The 21,154-nt window shown below is 46.5% G+C and overlaps 1 protein-coding gene across 1 annotated transcript in view; it reads left to right on the forward strand.

Moving 5' to 3' along the window:
- The window catches only part of LOC147729340 (astacin-like metalloendopeptidase), a 173,144-nt gene that overhangs the window by 46,145 nt on the left and 105,845 nt on the right, over positions 1 to 21,154 (forward strand). Inside the window, exons 5-6 of the mRNA XM_086959830.1 lie at positions 9,852 to 9,986; positions 11,116 to 11,233. Of these exons, the coding sequence (XP_086815956.1) occupies positions 9,852 to 9,986; positions 11,116 to 11,233 (253 nt within the window). The remainder of the gene's footprint in view (positions 1 to 9,851; positions 9,987 to 11,115; positions 11,234 to 21,154) is intronic.

Consider the following 21,154-nt stretch of genomic DNA (forward strand, 5'->3'; position numbering starts at 1 on the left):
CTAGTCCCATGTGAAAGGGCCTGCATCAGTCTTACGCCTGCTGTGAGGCAGGTGCAAGAAAAGTGGTGCAGTGAAATCTCATAGATTTCACTGCGTCACTTCTACGACCCTTTCTTGCATCAATACGCCCCCTTTGAATACATTACAACTGGCGCAGGTATAATGTGGCGCAGGGGATTACAAAGTGACGCATTTACATAGATGCGTCAGTTTGTAAATATGACTCAACAAGGTGCATTTTTTACACCACTGGTGCATCACAAAAATTGACGCACCAGTGGCGTAAAAGTGACGGATGGCCTCATAAATGAGGCCTTCAGTCTTCTACTCATGCGTCATATTTAAAGTATGACGCATTATGTCGCAAGGAGTTTCAGATACGTCAGTATTTCTCACGTATCTGTAAGCGCAAAAGTGATGCATTGCTGGAGTGTGTCACAAAAGTGACGCAACTCCAGCAATACATCCTTTCACATGGGGCCAGCCCCATGTGAAAGGGCTTGCGTCAGTCTTATGCCTGCTGTGAGGCAGGCGCAAGATTTTGATGCAACGGTGTCCTAAAAGTGACACAGTGAAATCTCATAGATTTCACTGCGTCACTTCTACGACCCTTTCTTGCGTCAATACGCCCCTTTGCATACATTACACCTGGCACAGGTATAATGTGGCGCAGGGGTTTACAAAGTGACGCATTTACAAAGATGCGTCACTTTGTAAATATGACTCAACAAGGTGCATTTTTTACACCACTGGTGCATCACAAAAAGTGACGCACCGGTGGCGTAAAAGTGACGGATGGCCTCATAAATGAGGCCTTCAGTCTTCTACTCATGCGTCATATTTAATGTATGACGCAAAATGTCGCAAGGAGTTACAGATACGTCAGTATTTCTGATGTATCTGTAAGCGCAAAAGTGATGCATTGCTGGAGTGTGTCACAAAAGTGACGCAACTCCAGCAATCTATCCTTTCACATGGGGCCAGCCCCATGTGAAAGGGATTGCATCAGTCTTACGCCTGCTGTGAGGCAGGCGCAAGATTTTGATGCAACGGTGTCCTAAAAGTGACGCAGTGAATTCTCATAGATCTCACTGTGTCACTTCTACGACCCTTTCTTGCGTCAATACGCCCCCTTTGCATACATTACACCTGGCACAGGCATATTGTGGCGCAGGGGTTTACAAAGTGACGCATTTACCTAGATGCGTCACTTTGTAAATATGACTCAACAAGGTGCATTTTTTACACCACTGGTGCATCACAAAAAGTGACACACTGGTGGCGTAAAAGTGACGGATGGCCTCATTAATGAGGCCTTCAGTCTTCGACTCATGCGTCATATTTAATGTATGACACATTATGTCGCAAGGAGTTACAGATACGTCAGTATTTCTGACGTATCTGTAAGCGTAAAAGTGATGCATTGCTGGAGTGTGTCACAAAAGTGACGCAACTCCAGCAATGCATTCTTTCACATGGGGCTAGCCTCATGTGAAAGGGCTTGCGTCAGTCTTACGCCTGCTGTGAGGCAGGCGCAAGATTTTGACGCAACGGTGTCCTAAAAGTGATGCAGTGAAATCTCTATGATTTCACTACGTCACTTCTACGACCCTTTCTTGCGTCAATACTCCCCCTTTTCATACATTACACCTGGCGCAGGTATAATGTGGCGCAGGGGTTTACAAAGTGACGCATTTACCTAGATGCGTCACTTTGTAAATATGACTCAATAAGGTGCATTTTTTACACCACTGGTGCATCACAAAAAGTGACGCACTGGTGGCGTAAAAGTGACGCATGGCCTCATAAATGAGGCCTTCAGTCTTCTACTCATGCGTCATATTTAATGTATGACGCATTATGTCGCAAGGAGTTACAGATACATCAGTATTTTTGACGTATCTGTAAGCGCAAAAGTGATGCATTGCTGGAATGTGTCACAAAAGTGACGCAACTCCAGCAATGCATTCTTTCACATGGGGCCAGCCCCATGTGAAAGGGTCTGTGTCAGTCTTACACCTGCTGTGAGGCAGGCGCAAGATTTTGACGCAACGGTGTCGTGAAAGTGACGCAGTGAAAACTCATAGATTTCACTGCGTCACTTCTACGACCCTTTCTTGCGTCAATACGCCCCCTTTGCATACATTACACCTGGCGCAGGTATATTGTGGCGTGGGGTTTTACAAAGTGACGCATCTACCTAGATGCGTCACTTTGTAAATATGACTCAACAAGGTGCATTTTTCACACCACTGGTACGTCACAAAAAGTGACGCACCGGCGGCGTAAAAGTGACGCATGGCCTCATAAATGTGGCCTTCAGTCTTCTACTCTAATTTTTTCTTTCACTTTCTTTGTTTCTTCACTGCCTTACTCACCTTGTCTCACACTCAATTGTCTTTATCCAGTCTGTATCTCTACTCTTTCCTAAAAATCACTGCTCTTTTCTTACCCTTCCACACCACCGTTCTTTTACTATATTTTCTTCACTTATCCACATTCCCCATGTTCACTTTCCTTCTCCTCACTCTCGTTCCACACACTCACCTTCTTTCAGTCCCCCTACTTCACTTCCCTCCCCCTCTTGTCCCTTTCTTTGCTTTCTCACTCATTTTCGTCTCTTCTCTCACTGCACTCCACTTCAGTTACTCTTTTTCATTTTTTTAAGAATACAGCTCTTTGATGAGAATTGGAGGTAGTTCTGAAAATAACTTTTTTTTTTCTTCTTTTTTCCTTTTTTTTTAACAGAAACAAAAACAGGGAATGGGAAACTGCTCAACAGGAGCAAAAAAAAATCAAAATTAGGACTGGGGTTGGCAGAGGTGGTTGTCTATTGCTCGAACCATGAGCATAACACTTTGTTCCCCATAACAAAGTAGCTGATCACATTTTTTGCATTTAACTACGTCTTCATTAAATGCAGGCTGAATGTTAGGGATCAGCTCTTCTGGTCGCCGCCTCACCGATGTAGTTGGTCCTCCGGTTGAAGTAGAGGAACCATCCCTGGGAGCCTCTTGTGCCAGAGCTCTGACACTCTCCGGGCAAAGTTCTGGGGGGGCCTCCTCTCGACGTGGCGAATCATGGTGGAGTTCCCAAATGAATATTTTTTGGTGGGGTCACCCCGTGAGACTTGACGCGATTACGCTGCGCGCACCGGAGCGCTTCTGGGGGCGCTTACGCGGCACGAACATAGGCGCTTACGGGGGGCGCTTTTGTGGCGTTGCGCACTGGAAGCACTAGGTGGGCTAGTTGGCCCCACGGAGCCCTCATGATTGAAGTGGAATTTTTTCCTTAACTTAAAACACGCCACAGGGAGTGTTTGCACTTGTCACCTCAACCCCGTCCCATCCCTTCACAATTGTGTAAACACGGCCTGTGGCCATTTTAATTTGGGAGATTAAGTTCATTTGAATCCTGAGGGTCACTAGGGTCCAACTAGCCCTCTAGGTACCTTCAGTAAGTGCCACAGAGCTGAGTTGCAGAGAGGTGTAAAAAGTGGCACGGCCTGGACCACCTCTCTGCAAAGCAGCACAGTGGCGCTTACTGGAAGCACCTGGTGGGCTAGTTGGCCCCCAGGGGCCCTCAGGATTGAAGGGGATTGATTTCCCCAGCTTAAAACGTGCCATAGGGCGTGTTTGCACACGTCACCTCAGGCCCCGTTCCCTCCCTTCCCCACTGTGTAAACACGCCCTGTGGCCATTTTAAGTTGGGAGATTAAGTCCCCTTGAATACTGAGGGTCCTTAGGGGCAAATTAGTCCACTAGGTATCTCCAGTAAGCGCCACAGAGCTGCGTTGCAGAGAGGTGTAAAAAGGGGCATGGCCTCTGAACACCTGTCTGCAAAGCATTCTCGCCCAGAATGTGCATGGGCAGGCTCCCTCGTATGCACAGTTCCAAGATGAAGTCTGGATAAGCAAGGATGACCCCGCAATAAGGTAAGTTTTATTTAAATCTTATTTTAGGCTTTGTAATGTAATTTAATATTGCGGGTGGCAAGTGGGCGGGAGGCGGGCGGCCAACTTCTGTTACGCCCACGAGTGTGCAGAGATTTGCTTTATTTCTCCGCCTTCATTGCGAAAGGCAGAAGGGGCAAATCTCCGCACATTCCATGGGCGGAACGCAGATGTCTGCCCACCCCTAGTTTTGAACACTACTACAGCCTGAATAGCTTGACACAAATGCACCAATTTTAGAATAAAGGTAGTTTTTGTTCCACAGATCATGTTTTTTGTGTTCTGGGGTAAATTTGTAAATTATAGGGACGCATATCCTCTGCAGATCCACCATGTATGGTCAGTGGGTCAACGCGCCAAACAAGTCCTGACTGGCTGGCAGCAACCAGAGAGAACATTTGGGGCTGCCATTTTATGTGTTTGGGAACGGTCCCCAAGGGTGAAAAATTGCTTATATATTAAATGAAGGGGCCAAGTGAGAGCATTCCTGATCCCTTGTGTATGTTTAGTAAGAGGGCTTAGCTACTTGCTAGATCCACGGATCCCTCACGGGAAGTAGCGCGGTTCCGTGTATAACTCCGCAAGGGGTCCACAGATCTAGTGTGACTCATAGAAAACCATAATATATATATATATATATATGATATATATTTTTAGACTCACTCACATACCCAAACAGAAATGATCACACCCACTCACATATCCATACCCTGTCAAACCCACTTTTGCATGCATACAAACACTTATAGCGAGTTTGCAAAAACAACAGGTGATGGACCGAATGAGGATCAATGTCACACATTCAACCCAGTCAAAAGATCTGGGTCCTAATCCATCGTTTTTTTGCACTCCACACCACCCTGGGTTAGACAATGGCAATATGCAAATCAGCTCTGACCCTGTGCCCCATGGGAACAGTCCAGTCCGAACTACAAAAGCCATGTCCTTCCCAGAACGGAATCAAGCATCCGAGGACCGGACCGGTTTCGAGGTAACACCTCTCATCAGCCCGGCTAGCTTGACTCCAGTGGTGTGGAGTGCCTGGGACCCACGTCTGGGCATCCCCAGCGCACTTAGGGCGGCAATTGCAAAAACAATTTGACTGGGGGAATGTGTGACATTGATCCACATTCGGTCCATCACTTGTTGTTTTTGCATTTGCCGCCCTAAGTGCGCTGGGGATGCCCAGACGTGGGTCCCAGGCACTCCACACCACTTGGAGTCAAGCTAGCCGGGCTGATGAGAGGTGTTACCTCGAAACCGGTCCGGTCCTCGGATGCTTGATTCCGTTCTGGGAAGGACATGGCTTTTGTAGTTCGGACTGGACTGTTCCCATGGGGCAACAGGGTCAGAGCTGATTTGCATATCGCCATTGTCTAACCCAGGGTGGTGTGGAGTGCAAAAAAACGATGGATTTGGGCCCAGATCTTTTGACTGAGGGAATGTGTGACATTGATCCACATTCGGTCCATCACTTGTTGTTTTTGCAATTGCCGCCCTAAGTGCGCTGGGGATGCCCAGACGTGGGTCCCAGGCACTCCACACCACTTGGAGTCAAGCTAGCCGGGCTGATGAGAGGTGTTACCTCGAAACCGGTCCGGTCCTCGGATGCTTGATTCCGTTCTGGGAAGGACATGGCTTTTGTAGTTCGGACTGGACTGTTCCCATGGGGCAACAGGGTCAGAGCTGATTTGCATATCGCCATTGTCTAACCCAGGGTGGTGTGGAGTGCAAAAAAACGATGGATTTGGGCCCAGATCTTTTGACTGGGGGAATGTGTGACATTGATCCACATTCGGTCCATCACTTGTTGTTTTTGCAATTGCCGCCCTAAGTGCGCTGGGGATGCCCAGACGTGGGTCCCAGGCACTCCACACCACTTGGAGTCAAGCTAGCCGGGCTGATGAGAGGTGTTACCTCGAAACCGGTCCGGTCCTCGGATGCTTGATTCCGTTCTGGGAAGGACATGGCTTTTGTAGTTCGGACTGGACTGTTCCCATGGGGCAACAGGGTCAGAGCTGATTTGCATATCGCCATTGTCTAACCCAGGGTGGTGTGGAGTGCAAAAAAACGATGGATTTGGGCCCAGATCTTTTGACTGGGGGAATGTGTGACATTGATCCACATTCGGTCCATCACTTGTTGTTTTTACAAACACTGTCACACCCATGCACAAACCTATACAGAGACTCTCACACCCATTCACAAACCCATACAGACTCTGAAACCCACACTTACATCCATGCAGAGACTTTTTTACCCATTCACATACCCATATAGTGCCTCTCACACTCACTCTTACACGCATGAAGACACTTTTACACTCCTTCACAAACCCATTCAGAGGCTCTCACACCCACACGTACAACTATATACCCACTCACATATCCATACTGACATGGTCACACCCATTCAGATATCCTACAGACACTGTGTAGGAAGTTGGTTCTGTGTATACTATACCAAAGTGAGGTATAGTGTGCACAGAGTCCACTGGAACCCCAAAGATAGGCAGAGGAAAAATTAGCTAGAACCTAACTCTCTATTTGTGGTAGTGTGGTCGAGCAGTAAGGCAGTGTCAGAGGACGGTGTTAAGCAATTGTTGAACACACACAGTCATCAAGTGAATTCACACTCTCAAAGACTAAACTTCAGATCAATTGTTTTTGTATAAAAATATTATTTTAGTTATTTTATTACTAGAAACAAGCAAGCCTGGCACAGGTAAGCAATAAATACTTTACAGTAGTAAATGCTGATTGTAAAAAAGTTCAATTGCAATTGTACATGTACTATGGATTGATTTACAGTATTGTTTCAGAGAAATGCAATCACTTGTAAATACAGTACATAAACTTGTATGGGATTTTCAGTAAAATAGCAGGTAAATTACTTTTGGAATACTTTTCTTACTCAGTGCTGGATGCCTGGAGGCAGCACTGGGACATTTCCTGTAAAAAGGTGAGTAAAAGCGTTTTTGTTAAATCGTACAATTTTAAAGAATTTCTTTAGGTTTCAAAACTCCACACAGAAACTTTTTCAGGAAAAAGTGTCAATGTTATCCTACGGAGGAAAATATGGTTATCGGTTTTTATGTAAGCAATCGGTCTTTGGAGTTGAGGTTCTGGGCTAGGAACAAGGGTTCCCCCAGGGTCAAGGATGCACTCTTGTTACACCCCCAGCTGCACTAGGGTGGCTGGGTGCAGAGTGCCGAGGCCCAATGTTATCCAATTGGGGATGGGAGCCTCTGGTTCGTGGCTCAGGCAAGCAGGCCGCTGGGTGGAGGGAGCAAAGCCCCTGGACTTTCGCTCATGGTAAATGGGGAAACAAATTAGCACCAAAGGTACACCCTCAGGGGCACTAGGGCATGCGAGATCAGGGTGCTGTTTCGACGTTGGAAGCCCAGTTGTTTCCATTGGAGAACCTCTGGTGTGCATAAGCACTGCAGGCAGGGAGACGAAGGACTTATCGGTGCGACCACCACTTTGATAGGTAAGTTGGGAAGTTAGGGGTTGGTTAGGCACCGTCAGTTTGGGCACACAAGGCCGTGGGGCGCCAGCTGCAGGGGTGTCTTTTGGGGTCAGATTTTCTTAGCTGCTCCTGGTCGAGGTTTGGGTGGCCTTTTGGATTTAGGCTGCAGGTGTCGGCTGGAGGCTTGAGGCAAGTCAGGGGTATCTGGGTCTCAGTTCAGGATCGCTGGGGTGACCTCCTTGTGGTGTTTTCCCACTCGAGCTCGGGCCGTGGATGTCGGCTGCAGAGTGGGGCGGATTCACGGTCTCCAGCTGCTGCCAGAGGATGCAGTTGAACAAATCCGGTGTTCACTGGAGAAGCAGTCTTTGGAAGTGAAGGCAGGCAGGTCCTATGGGGTTGTTGAGGTTACTGGTTGCAGGACACACTGGGATTCTGCAGGAGCAGGTTTGAGGGTGAGACAGGCCGGTAGGGCTGGTGCCAAGTAAGTGGGTGTTTTCCTCTTGTTAGCTGCTGCACGGCAAGGTTTAGGGGTGCCCATAAATACTAGATTTAGGGGCATTACAGGTAGGTAAAAGGCAGGGACCAATGGGTCCCTTCGGTGGGCACACCCCCTATTATTCCACCCTCCAGTGGGATGGGGCATGTGCCTGTCCCTGGTTGGCTGAGTCCCCCCATCTTCAAGATGGCGTGGACTGAGAGTTGTGCTTCACCTCGCCTCCCCACCTGACTGGTGGTGTTGGCAGAGGTGGGCACACCTCTCTTCCTTATTTGTTTTCCCGTCGGTTCTCCCGCACAAAGTGGGGGTCAGAACCATTGGGGACCAGTTGTTGAAAGCAGCAATTGGCCTGGGGAAGCTCATAGAGGCGGCAAGCCTTTGTAGCTTCCCCTTTGTGAACCCTGCCCATCTTGGGGGAGGAGGCTTGGCACTCGTCCCAGGATGAGCAGCAGTCCCTCGTACCAGGGGTCCAGAAACATGCTTGGTGGTGGCAGCTGAAAGCAGCCACTCAGCCAGGACACTGGCGGTGGGTTAGTTTTCAGTGGGCATCTCTAAGATGCCCTCTGTGCACATTTTTCAATAAATCCCACACTGGCATCAGTGTGGGTTTAATGTGCTGAGAAGTTTGATACCAAACTTCTCAATTTTCAGTGTGTCCATTATGGTGCTGTGGAGTTCTTAATGACAAACTCCCAGAGCCAAATACTCTTAACGGCAGCACTACACTTACAATGTCTAAGAATGGACATAGACTCTGTAGGGGTACAGGGCTTATGCACCTGTACCCTCACCATTGGTATAGTGCACCTAGCTAGAGGGCTGGCTGATCTATGCCAGGGCAGTAGGTTGTAGGCATTGCACACAGGGATGTGTCTGAAGGGGGTGTGCAGTTCCTGGCTGGGCGTGGGGGACAGGGAGGTCTTTCTTCGTGATGCCCTCACACACCCCGTAAGATGTCATGCTTCATTATTGGGCCAGCGCTACAATGCCCGCCGGACTCCCGCAAACGGGGCTCTTTATCGGAGATCTTTTTGAAGAAGCCGTTAGGTGAGTGCAGGTGTGGGGGCTGGGTAGTGAAATAAAATAGGCCTGGAGCAGTCCCACTTATTAAGTCAAGTTTAATGGTTTAGGTAGCTCATGCCTGGTTAAGAGCGGTGTGAGTGCCCCTATGTGGAAGTAATGTTCCTAAAGGGCTATCAAGGTGAAGTTGGTCAACTTGTTTTTTTATCATTTTTGTTTTAATCATGTGTATCAAAGAATATGTTCATATCAATTTTTATTAATGTAATTAAACTTTCTACTTTATCATATAATATTTTTCTTTGAGTCCCTTTCTCCTTATGGTGTGTCCTTTTTCCTGTTTTTGTCAGACTTTGTATTTTTGGCCTGGGCTTTTACCATTGCACATGTTTATCCCTTTCAGGGGGTGCTTGTTACCTCACCACTGTCAGTCAAAAAACATCGTCTTGTAGCTTAAAAGAGGGTAAAAAGTCGGGGGGGGGGGGGGGGGGGGGAAGACGGCTGCAAAAAAAATTCTAGGTTCCTAAAGTATCCAAGCAAAATAGGCATGTTAAATGGTGCAGATGCTAGTAGTTGACACTCTTGGTCTAAGGGGGGCCGGTCCTGAAAACCTGGGATGGATGGGGCCAGCGTGTGCCTACCTCGAATGCCACTGCACTGCGTGGCCCAGCTTGGGAGCTGACTAAACTGCATATTCCTTTCTAATGACTACCCAACTATCATACAGGCAACTACTTTAAATGAGTTTAATATTCAATGTGACCAGCGCAACCAGTATGTAATTTGTCTTTATGATGTCTGATAAAGAAAGCTGTCTCTTAATCTTCAGAATATCAGTGTGTGCAGTTAGTCTGTTTTACATACCATAATGTTACTGCTCCCAATCAAGCCCTCCTTTCCTCTTTTTTTCAGGAAGTTCAATCCCTTTGCACCAGGGGGACATCAGGATGCAGCTGACCCGCAGTGCTGTGACGTGTAACCAATGCATCTGGCCAAGCTCTGGAAATGGGACCATCACTGTGCCCTTCATTCTAGCTTCTAACTTTAGTAAGATATATGTATTGTTCTTCCATATACTAGGTGGTTACAACACTGTGAATTAGGACTGGGGGATAAGCCCCTTAACTATATCATCTCTAAGGAGTGTATGCAACAGTGGCATATGGTTCTTTCTACTTATCACTGTCTTTTGTAAAGTCCTCAGATAAACCTGAATGGTTGGGATGAAGGCTTTATACTTGATGAAGTCAGAGGCAAGTACTCCTGCATATACGGCTTTTTCTGTGTAATAAGAGGGCGGAACACTAGATTATTTTAGGTGCAAGTTAACTTCTTTACTAGACTGGCTGATGGGACTTAAGGGCTAGTCTACATAATGCAGGCAGATGCAATGTAGGGGTGCTCATTGACACTACAAGGCAACAGAGGGTCTTCACTAGACTGGCTGATGGGGCTTATGGGTTCTCCTTCCCAATAAGGCTGGTGGAAGTTAAGAGTTCTTCCTCATAATTCAAAATAATGGGAGGCAGATGTTCTCACAGACAGTAAAGGCTGTCAGGAGCTAGGGTTTCACCCACACAAGAACATGCAGAAGTACTTGGAGCACAGGTCAGGCTGACAGAAGAAGGAGGGCTTCATTTACAGCACTGGCTTTTGGGGGGTCCTATTTCACCCTGCAGGTTAACATTGCCTTGCACCTTGCATGTTAGCAGAGATATGAGGTCTTCTTCACACCACTGGAGAGTATCCTCATTCACTCTGAGGGCTCCTAGAGGTATGGCTGGATGGCAGCATCACCTAGAGTGCAAGCTCAGTAGGGCAAAAGGTCTCCTCGACACAGTGGTTTTTGGTTGCTGTTGATGGAAGAATGGCTCCTTCCAAATACTGGTTAAGGAGTCTTTGCAGTATTTGGAGAGAGAGAACACCTGCACAGTATTGGCTAATATGGGGTTGAGTAGACACCTGGTGACTTAGAAGACCATGCAGGCTAACTACTGCGCAAGAGTTGTCCGATTATTCCATAGATTAGTCTGGCACTGACCATTATGCTAGTTGTCAATGCAGCTGTTATCGTTGTGTTTTGTGACCTCCAGGATGTCCTGCTTCAGACCCACCAGCATCAGTGTCATCCTCCTTCCATCCTAACTCTGCTTACAATTTCTTTTGTCTCACCCAGGCGATAGCTCCAAGGCTCTGATCCGGGCAGCACTACAGGAGTTCAACACGCTGACCTGTGTCCAGTTCACTGACCGCATAATGGAGACCGACTACTTGAACATCACCTCTGGGAAGGGGTATGTGTTCTTATACCTTAAAAAAACACACACACAATCTTACCTGGACATAATTCCAGTGCTAGTTGCTACCTTTTACCTCATATATTTGCTAAACCCTTGTGTTGTCATATCCACAGTGATGACCATTAAAGCGGACTTGAATAGTCAGGTCTATTACTGTTACAAAGTGACACACAAGGCCCTATGCCAGGTCTATACATGTACATTGGTCACTGTTAGCACAGTGGCGATACCAGGATGGACACTGTCTATTCTGTCAGCAGAAAGACGTCGGAGACCTGTTTTCCTCCTTACAGAGATAGCATTCTAATTGGCATGGGGCTGTTCAAAGAGCCTCAAGTACACTTCAGTTTCCATTTCCTGATGCAGCTCCACATGCTGCTGTGTACCCTGATTGCCTAAGGTCTAAATGTAGGACACAGCGGCGATGAGAAGTCAGGCCTCCCAGTACAAAAAGTGTGCCCCAGGACCACAGCTGGGTGTAACAGCTATATATAAAACTTATGAGTGGTGAGTAGTTTTGTTCTTCCCTTACCCTTATTTGAGTAATATGATATGTCTGCAAGGAAATTACAAAAAATGCCCAACTAGTTAAACAGTATTACGCAAAACTCTGGTCTGGCATACTCACATATTTTTAGGATGTAGCCTACCAGTCAGTGAAGCTGTTTGGTTTGCTAACTAAATTTTGGGGTCATTCAGAAAGCTTCCCTGTGAATGCATTTCGCCCATTGCTTTACTTTTGGCTTTGTGGTTTGTTATTCACATCTGCTTGCTTTCCATTGCTGACTCTATATGTTTTAGGCTGTTCAGCTTGAGTGTGTCCCTTCCATTGCTTAAACCCTATTTTCTGTGTTCTACCACCAGTGCTCTGTTTCTGTAAACAGGCATTTAAATGTTGTTCTTATCATGTCACATCTGCTGTGTATTGAAAGATAGAGGTAAAATGTCAGGCTTTTTCTTCGAGGGAGCTTGATGTTTACTTTTCTTTCTTGGCATCAACATGTGAGGATGTATGTGACAATCATGTTAGCAACTGGGGGTGTGGTAGAGGAAGGCTGTACAATGTTGTTTTTTCTAGCACATAACAATTTAAGTATCTGTAAATTACTTCTGCTGCTATTATTTTAGAATATTTTTTGGTAATTCTATGTAGTGGAAAAAAATATTTTAATACGATCAAAAACAATCAGTACACTATTTGATAACATTCCACGCATTATCAGTTGTGCGTGTTATACCGTTAGCAGGAAAACTGTATGTCTGTGCAAATGTAATGGTCATTTTAATTGAAGATGTATTCTCTGCAATAGCAGTATGCTACAACACCATGCATACTTCACATTACTCCACTCTACTCTAAACAACTCTACCCCACTGCAGTTTACTCATCACCACTCCACACTAAGTCACTCTACTCCACACTGCGTCACTGCACTGTACTCTTCCCTACTCCACTCTTCATCTCTTTACTCAATGATAATGCACTCCACCCCACACAAATATACCATGTATCACTGCACTCTTCAGTACTACACTCTACACCATTACACTCTGCCACTCTGCGCCACTCCACTCTGTCACTCTATACAGCAGCACTGCACTCTATACCAGTGCATTCTATGCCAAACCACTCTACGCAGCTCTAATCTACGTGGCACTGTACAACACTGTACTCTACCGGGCATTAATCCACTCTACTCTGAAACAATCTACGCCGCTGCACGTGGCGCCTTGCTACCTTCTGCCACTGCACTCTACGCCAGTCTGCTCTGCACCACTACACTCTATGCTACTGCACTCTGTCATTGTACTCTACATCACTACACTCTGTGGCACTCTATTCTACTCTGCACAACTGTACTCTACAGCACTGTTCTATCCCACTCTACTCTGCACCACTCTATGCCACTGCATTCCATGCCAATGCGCTCCATGCCACTCTACTATGCGCCGGTACACTAAGTCATTGCACTCTATGCCACTCCACTCTACCCTGCACCCCTGTACTCTTCCCTGCTCCACCCTACACTACTCCATTCTACTCTGCATTGCGTCACTCTACTCCACTGCATTCTATCCTTCACAACTCAACTCTAATCTACCCAGCAGCACTCCACACCACTGCCCTCAGTGCCACTCTCCTCAACATCATTGCACTCTATGCCACTTTACTGCATTTTACCCTGTACCACTCCACTACACGCTATTCTATGCCAATGCACTCCTCATTACTTTACTGGAAAACCAATAGACTCTACATTACTGCACTCTGGGCCACTGCCCACAGCACAACTTCACTGTACACCAATAAATGCCACTCTAATATACTGTGCACCACTGCACTCGTATGGCACTGCATTCTATACCTCTCTACTCTACACCAATCTAGTCTTTGCCAGCACTCTCTACCCCACTCTGCTATGCAAAGTGCACTCTTTACCACTGCACCCTACACCACTCCAATCTACGCCAATCCACTCTACGCCATGCCATGCCAATTCTTGCCACTCAGCTATGAAACCCTGTATGTTTTAGGCTGTTCAGCTTGAGTGTGTCCCTTCCATTGCTTAAACCCTATTTTCTGTGTTCTACCACCAGTGCTCTGTTTCTGTAAACAGGCATTTAAATGTTGTTCTTATCATGTCACATCTGCTGTGTATTCAAAGATAGAGGTAAAATGTCAGGCTTTTTCTTCGAGGGAGCTTGATGTTTACTTTTCTTTCTTGGCATCAACATGTGAGGATGTATGTGACAATCATGTTAGCAACTGGGGGTGTGGTAGAGGAAGGCTGTACAATGTTGTTTTTTCTAGCACATAACAATTTAAGTATCTGTAAATTACTTCTGCTGCTATTATTTTAGAATATTTTTTGGTAATTCTATGTAGTGGAAAAAAATATTTTAATACGATCAAAAACAATCAGTACACTATTTGATAACATTCCACGCATTATCAGTTGTGCGTGTTATACCTTTAGCAGTAAAACTGTATGTCTGTGCAAATGTAATGGTCATTTTAATTGAAGATGTATTCTCTGCAATAGCAGTATGCTACAACACCATGCATACTTCACATTACTCCACTCTACTCTAAACAACTCTACCCCACTGCAGTTTACTCATCACCACTCCACACTAAGTCACTCTACTCCACACTGCGTCACTGCACTGTACTCTTCCCTACTCCACTCTTCATCTCTTTACTCAATGATAATGCACTCCACCCCACACAAATATACCATGTATCACTGCACTCTTCAGTACTACACTCTACACCATTACACTCTGCCACTCTGCGCCACTCCACTCTGTCACTCTATACAGCAGCACTGCACTCTATACCAGTGCATTCTATGCCAAACCACTCTACGCAGCTCTAATCTACGTGGCACTGTACAACACTGTACTCTACCGGGCATTAATCCACTCTACTCTGAAACAATCTACGCCGCTGCACGTGGCGCCTTGCTACCTTCTGCCACTGCACTCTACGCCAGTCTGCTCTGCACCACTACACTCTATGCTACTGCACTCTGTCATTGTACTCTACATCACTACACTCTGTGGCACTCTATTCTACTCTGCACAACTGTACTCTACAGCACTGTTCTATCCCACTCTACTCTGCACCACTCTATGCCACTGCATTCCATGCCAATGCGCTCCATGCCACTCTACTATGCGCCGGTACACTAAGTCATTGCACTCTATGCCACTCCACTCTACCCTGCACCCCTGTACTCTTCCCTGCTCCACCCTACACTACTCCATTCTACTCTGCATTGCGTCACTCTACTCCACTGCATTCTATCCTTCACAACTCAACTCTAATCTACCCAGCAGCACTCCACACCACTGCCCTCAGTGCCACTCTCCTCAACATCATTGCACTCTATGCCACTTTACTGCATTTTACCCTGTACCACTCCACTACACGCTATTCTATGCCAATGCACTCCTCATTACTTTACTGGAAAACCAATAGACTCTACATTACTGCACTCTGGGCCACTGCCCACAGCACAACTTCACTGTACACCAATAAATGCCACTCTAATATACTGTGCACCACTGCACTCGTATGGCACTGCATTCTATACCTCTCTACTCTACACCAATCTAGTCTTTGCCAGCACTCTCTACCCCACTCTGCTATGCAAAGTGCACTCTTTACCACTGCACCCTACACCACTCCAATCTACGCCAATCCACTCTACGCCATGCCATGCCAATTCTTGCCACTCAGCTATGAAACCCTGTATGTTTTAGGCTGTTCAGCTTGAGTGTGTCCCTTCCATTGCTTAAACCCTATTTTCTGTGTTCTACCACCAGTGCTCTGTTTCTGTAAACAGGCATTTAAATGTTGTTCTTATCATGTCACATCTGCTGTGTATTCAAAGATAGAGGTAAAATGTCAGGCTTTTTCTTCGAGGGAGCTTGATGTTTACTTTTCTTTCTTGGCATCAAAGTGCGGGGTCAAAGATAAGGCCAGAGACTGGTTAATCTCCTATCTGGACAGCCGTCAGCAACGGGTTTCGCTCCCTCCCTTCAGTTCAGAGGAGCGGAGAGTAGGACAAGGAGTACCTCAGGGCTCAGCCATCAGCCCTATACTCTTTAATATCTACCTCCGCCCTCTAGTCCAGCTCATTAAATCATTTGGGATCTCCGCATTTAATTATGCGGATGATACCCAGCTGGTCTTTTCTCTGGAGGGACAGGATGCAGTCCCATTGGAGACCTTCCACCGGTGCATGCAGGCTACAGCGGAATGGCTCCGTCTGAACTCGTTACAGTTCAATGGAACCAAGACAGAGGTCCTGTACTGCTCCAATGACCGAGTTCCCCGAAATCTCCCAGACGATTTTTGGCCCCCGTCTTTTTCAGAGACGGTGTCAGCCGCACAATCGGCACGTAATCTGGGTGTCATTTTTGGGCCCAACCTGCAGCTGGATGTGCACGTAAATAAGACCACCTCAACGTGCATGATGCTGATCCGCATGCTGCGCAAGGTTTTACCCCTCCTCCCTGAGCAAGCCAGACCAGAAGTAGTGCGAAGTACCATCCTAAGTCGACTTGACTACTGTAACGCACTACTTCTGGAGGCCCCGGTAACACTTCTGGGCAAGCTTCAAAGGGCGCCCTTTCCTGCCCCTACCACAGCTCTTCCACGGCAGCGTTACAGGAACTCCACTGGCTGCCGGTCCATCTACGCGTTCGCTACAAAGCAGCATGCATTGTGTTCAGGGCTATCCATGGCCTGGGCCCAATCCCTCTGCGGAGAATGTTTGCCTGGTACCTTCCATCCCGAGCTTTACGTTCCTCTTCATCCAGGCTACTTATAGTTCCGCGCTTCCAGAGAGTGAGGATGGGTGGCCGATCGTTCAGAGTAGCGGCGGCCAAACTCTGGAACTCCCTGCCAATATCCCTGAGAAGTCTTGAGGATCTCTTAGCCTTCAGAAAGGCGCTGAAAACCTACCTCTTCCCTAGGACAGGCTGAGCTGCTGAATTTGCTGGATCATGGGTCAAAGCGCCAGGATACCCTTGGTGGTGACAGGTTTGCGCTATATAAGTATACCACAATACAATACAATACAATACTCTACTCTGATGAATTCTACACCATTACTCTATGCCACTCTACTCTACCATGCACCACTCCACTCTAACGCACTTCCCTCTACTTTTTATCTGCTCTACACCACAGCACACGTCTCCACTCTGTGCCACTACACTCTAGACTGCGCCACACTACTGTGCACCTCTCTTCTCTATGCCACTTGCCGGTACGCCACTGTACTCTAAACCACTGAACTCTACATCAGTGAACTCAACACCACTTTACTCAAAAGCAATGCATTATATGCCAACTACTCTGCACTACTGCACTCAATCCCACTATACTCTACAACATGCTATGTCTTTCTACATCATTGCATTCTACGTCACTGCACTCTACATCATTCTACTCTGCAATATTGCACTCTCTGCCACTGCACTCAATGCCTCTGTACTCAGCACCACTGCACTCTACACAACTGGGCGCTATGCCACTCTACACTACTGTGCTCCATGTTACTGTACTCTACACCACTCTACTCCTCTGCACTCTACCGTGCACCTTTCCATTCTATCCTACACCACTCCACTCTATGCCACTTCACTCTACTCTGAAACAATCTACTCTATGCCACTGCACTATACACCACTGCACTCTACTCTGCACTACCCTACTATATGCCACTGCACTCTATGGCACTCTATGCCACTCTACTCTGTCACTGCATTCTACGCCACTGCACTCTACACCACTGCACTCTACTCTACACTACCCTACTATAAGTCACTGCACTCTACGCCACTCTACTCCCTTTCAATGCATTCTATACCAATGCACTCTACACCCATTCACTCACAATCAATGCTCTCTAGGCCAAATTAATCTGCATCTGCGCCACTTTATTGGAGGCCCTGCCACTCTATGACACTGCACTCTGCAATACTCCAATCTATGACCCTCTACTCCATTACCTTCTACTCCTTTAAACTCGGACACTCTACTCTATGCCACACTACTCTACAGCACTCTACGTCACTCCGCACCATGCAGCTTAGACACTCTATGCTACGAATTTGATCCAATCTCATTTTGAAATTATATGTGAACTAAAGTGCACGTAAAATCTGATAATCCGGCTCCCTGCCTATTTACCTCTTTTTTTTAAAACTTTACTTAATGATTTTCAAAAGAAACAATACAAGAAAAGAAAAAGGCAGAAGGCGGCACAATACAGTATAAAGTGACTTAATGGCACCTGTCACTCAGGATTACATCACTTTTTACCACATAATCTAAGGAAATAAAACATGTATAAAAATTGGCACATTTCCGGCACAGTCAGCCGAAAAAGAACGCAAAGAACAGGATAATGTGGGGGGGGGAGTGAGGGGGGGGAGGGGGACAGCAGTAGTGGGATCAGTAGTTTCCAGTGAGTTACTGCTGGGGGAGCCAGATGAGGAGCTGGCCTCTGGGGATATGCAATGTAAGTAGGAAATGAGGGGAGCCCAGATATCAGGGGAGCGGCTAGCAGCTGGCATCAGAACTGAAAATTCACCCAATAATGTTTGACAATAGGCAGCGTCGTTAAGCCCACCAGCTACTGTGGGCACCAGTTTACTCCCCCAGTGGAGCAAAACTCTGCGTTTGGCAAGGACCAGAAGCATGGCCGTAAGTTTGCGACTAGCGCTATGGGTATTTTTGACATAGCCAAGGAGACAGACCAAAGGATCAGGATTGACTTTCTCTCGAGTGTGATGTCGCTAATGGTCACACATACAGCCTGCAAGTAGGCAGAGACCTTGGGGCACAGCCAAGCGAGATGAGAGAAGTCAGCAGCGGGGGCTGAGCAGTGCGCATACCTGTCGCTTGCAATGAGCCCTACTGTATGGAGTGAAGCAGGAGTGCGGTATAGCATATGCATATACCTAAAATGTATTAATCGCAAGCGATAGTTAGGTGACAAACGCTTTATCTGGTTGAAGCAGTACAACCAAACGTCCTGAGGGAGGTCCCTACCAAGGTCCTCACTCCATGCAGTGCAAGCTCTGTGGGAACTAGTGGGGGAGGCGGTGAGAGAGAGAGTATAGAGCCTGGAGACTAACTTATGAGGGGAGCTAGAGGTGTGTACTAGTTCAACTGCAGCCAGCTTCGAGGGAGGTTTCGGAAATGTGGGGTTGATGCCTTTACAAGTTGCTCAAATTTGATAGTAGAGGAGCCGATCTAGTGGCCCTGCATCTCCGGGAAGGGCAAGGAAAGTATTGTCGGATAGATATCAGCAACAGTAGTGAGGCCCAACGACACAGTGCTTTTAGCCATGCCTTGTGTCTGCAAGAGAGGAAATGCCGGATTACTAGCTAGCGGCATGGATGGAGCATGCAGTATGGAAATTCCAGCAAGCCTCCGGAGTATGTCCCAGGCCCAGCGCAGGCAACCTATGATTTTTTTTAATGTAAACTGTTGCAATGATTTTAACTAATCACCCAAATAAAGGATTATCTCATCTCATTCTACTCTACACCACTCAACTCATCAACACTCTACTCCATGCTACTCCACTTTCCTACACTACTCCACTCTACGCCACGCCACTCAATGACAATGTACTCCACTCGACACCACATTACTCTACAACACTCTACTCCACTTTATTCAGCTCACTCTACGTCACTACATTGTGATCTACACCAATCCACGACACTCCATGCCACTCCACAACACCGTACTCCGCTGTGACATCCTACTCAACTCTACTCTATGCCCTTCCATTCTATGACACTCTACTCTCTCCACAGCACTCCAAAACACTCCACTTTACTCCACATTACTTAAATATGCTCTAAGCCACCCCATAACTCTCCACTGTACTTCACTTTACGCCACTCCAATGAATTCCAAGCTACTCTCCTTTATCCCACTTACTTTGAGTGCTGCTGAACAGCAGCCACGCCGTGGACAACAAAGATAAAACATATTGGCAACGCCAATAGCTTTTGCATAGGTGACACTTATCGGCTCTGCGTTTAGTGCGTAAAGCATCCTCACATTCATTTTGGATGCAACAATTAATTTTTAGCTTTAAAAAAGTGCAAAATCATGTGTAACACAAACACCTGCTCATGTTCAGTTAATTTATGTTGTTTATGTGCTCCCTCAATAGGATTTTTACTCAAACAATGTAGGAAGCTGGCTCTTTATATAATAGGCCAATAAGAAGTATATTGTGTAGCGATTCCAGGTATCCTTTCTGAGTGAAGAGCCCATGATATCATTGAGTACAACTTGCATGGCATGTTTCCATACTCTAAACAACAAAATGGAGGAGTGCCCCCTAGAGATTTTTGCAGAGAAATACTCTACAACAAAAGTGGTTCAATGGTGCACGATGTGCCCAACCTGTTTGGAGATGCGGAAAATCCTTCTATTTAGAAGAAGACCCCTCACTCACCAACCTAGTTGGTGACATGCTTCATCATCGGTGTCCCACCCCGAAGTCCGAGTGCCAACAGGGTGTGCTTCGACACCTGATTACAGTGTAGTGGGTATTTTTTCTTTTTTATATGTGCAGTGCTAGAAATACAGTGAGTGATTTAAAAGGGGCCAACGCTACTCACTCGTGGACTTTATTACTAAGTGATTGGACACCCTATTAAAAGAACTGTGACACCTGTGTCTAATTAGGTAGGCTTCGGTGTTCAAGAAGTGTGGTGTATTAAAATCTCAACGTGTGTTATGTGGATAAAAGGGTTGCGTGCACATTTCTGGCATTTCTTCAGGATCCTGTCTGGGTACCCCCTGTCTTTTAATTTGAGAATGAGGTCTCTGGCCTGTTCCTTGTTGTCGTTGATCTTACTACAATTCCTCCGGAGTCATAAAAATTGCCCGTAGGGGAGATTTTCTCGTAGGGGTCTGGGATGGAAACTCTCGAAACGCAACAAGTTATTTTTGATAATGTGTTCGTGTTTCCAAGTGACCGTTCTCTTTGTTAATTACCAGGTCCAGAAATACCATGGTTGAGTGATCCTTCACATAGGTGAACTTCAGATTCTCATCGCATGTGTTTATCCATTCGAAGAAAGAGACCAGCGTCTCGTCTGGTCCTTGCCAAATGGCAAGGACGTCGTCGATATATCGTTTCCAAAATAGAATCTGAGGACTATAGGGGTTCTGATTGCTGAGTATGTATTTTTCTTCGAAAAAAAAGACGTAGAGTCCCGCCACACTCGGGGAAAAGGTACTAACCATTGAGGTTCCTCCAGTTTGTAGGTACAAGGTCCCTTCAAATTTGAAAAAGTTTCTTTTCAAGGCCAACCTGGCACATTCCAATATGAACTGCCTAGGTGTTCTGGACGTCCATTCTT

Source organism: Lissotriton vulgaris, chromosome 2_2 (assembly GCF_964263255.1).
Source record: "Lissotriton vulgaris chromosome 2_2, aLisVul1.2, whole genome shotgun sequence".
Lineage (NCBI taxonomy): Eukaryota > Metazoa > Chordata > Amphibia > Caudata > Salamandridae > Lissotriton > Lissotriton vulgaris.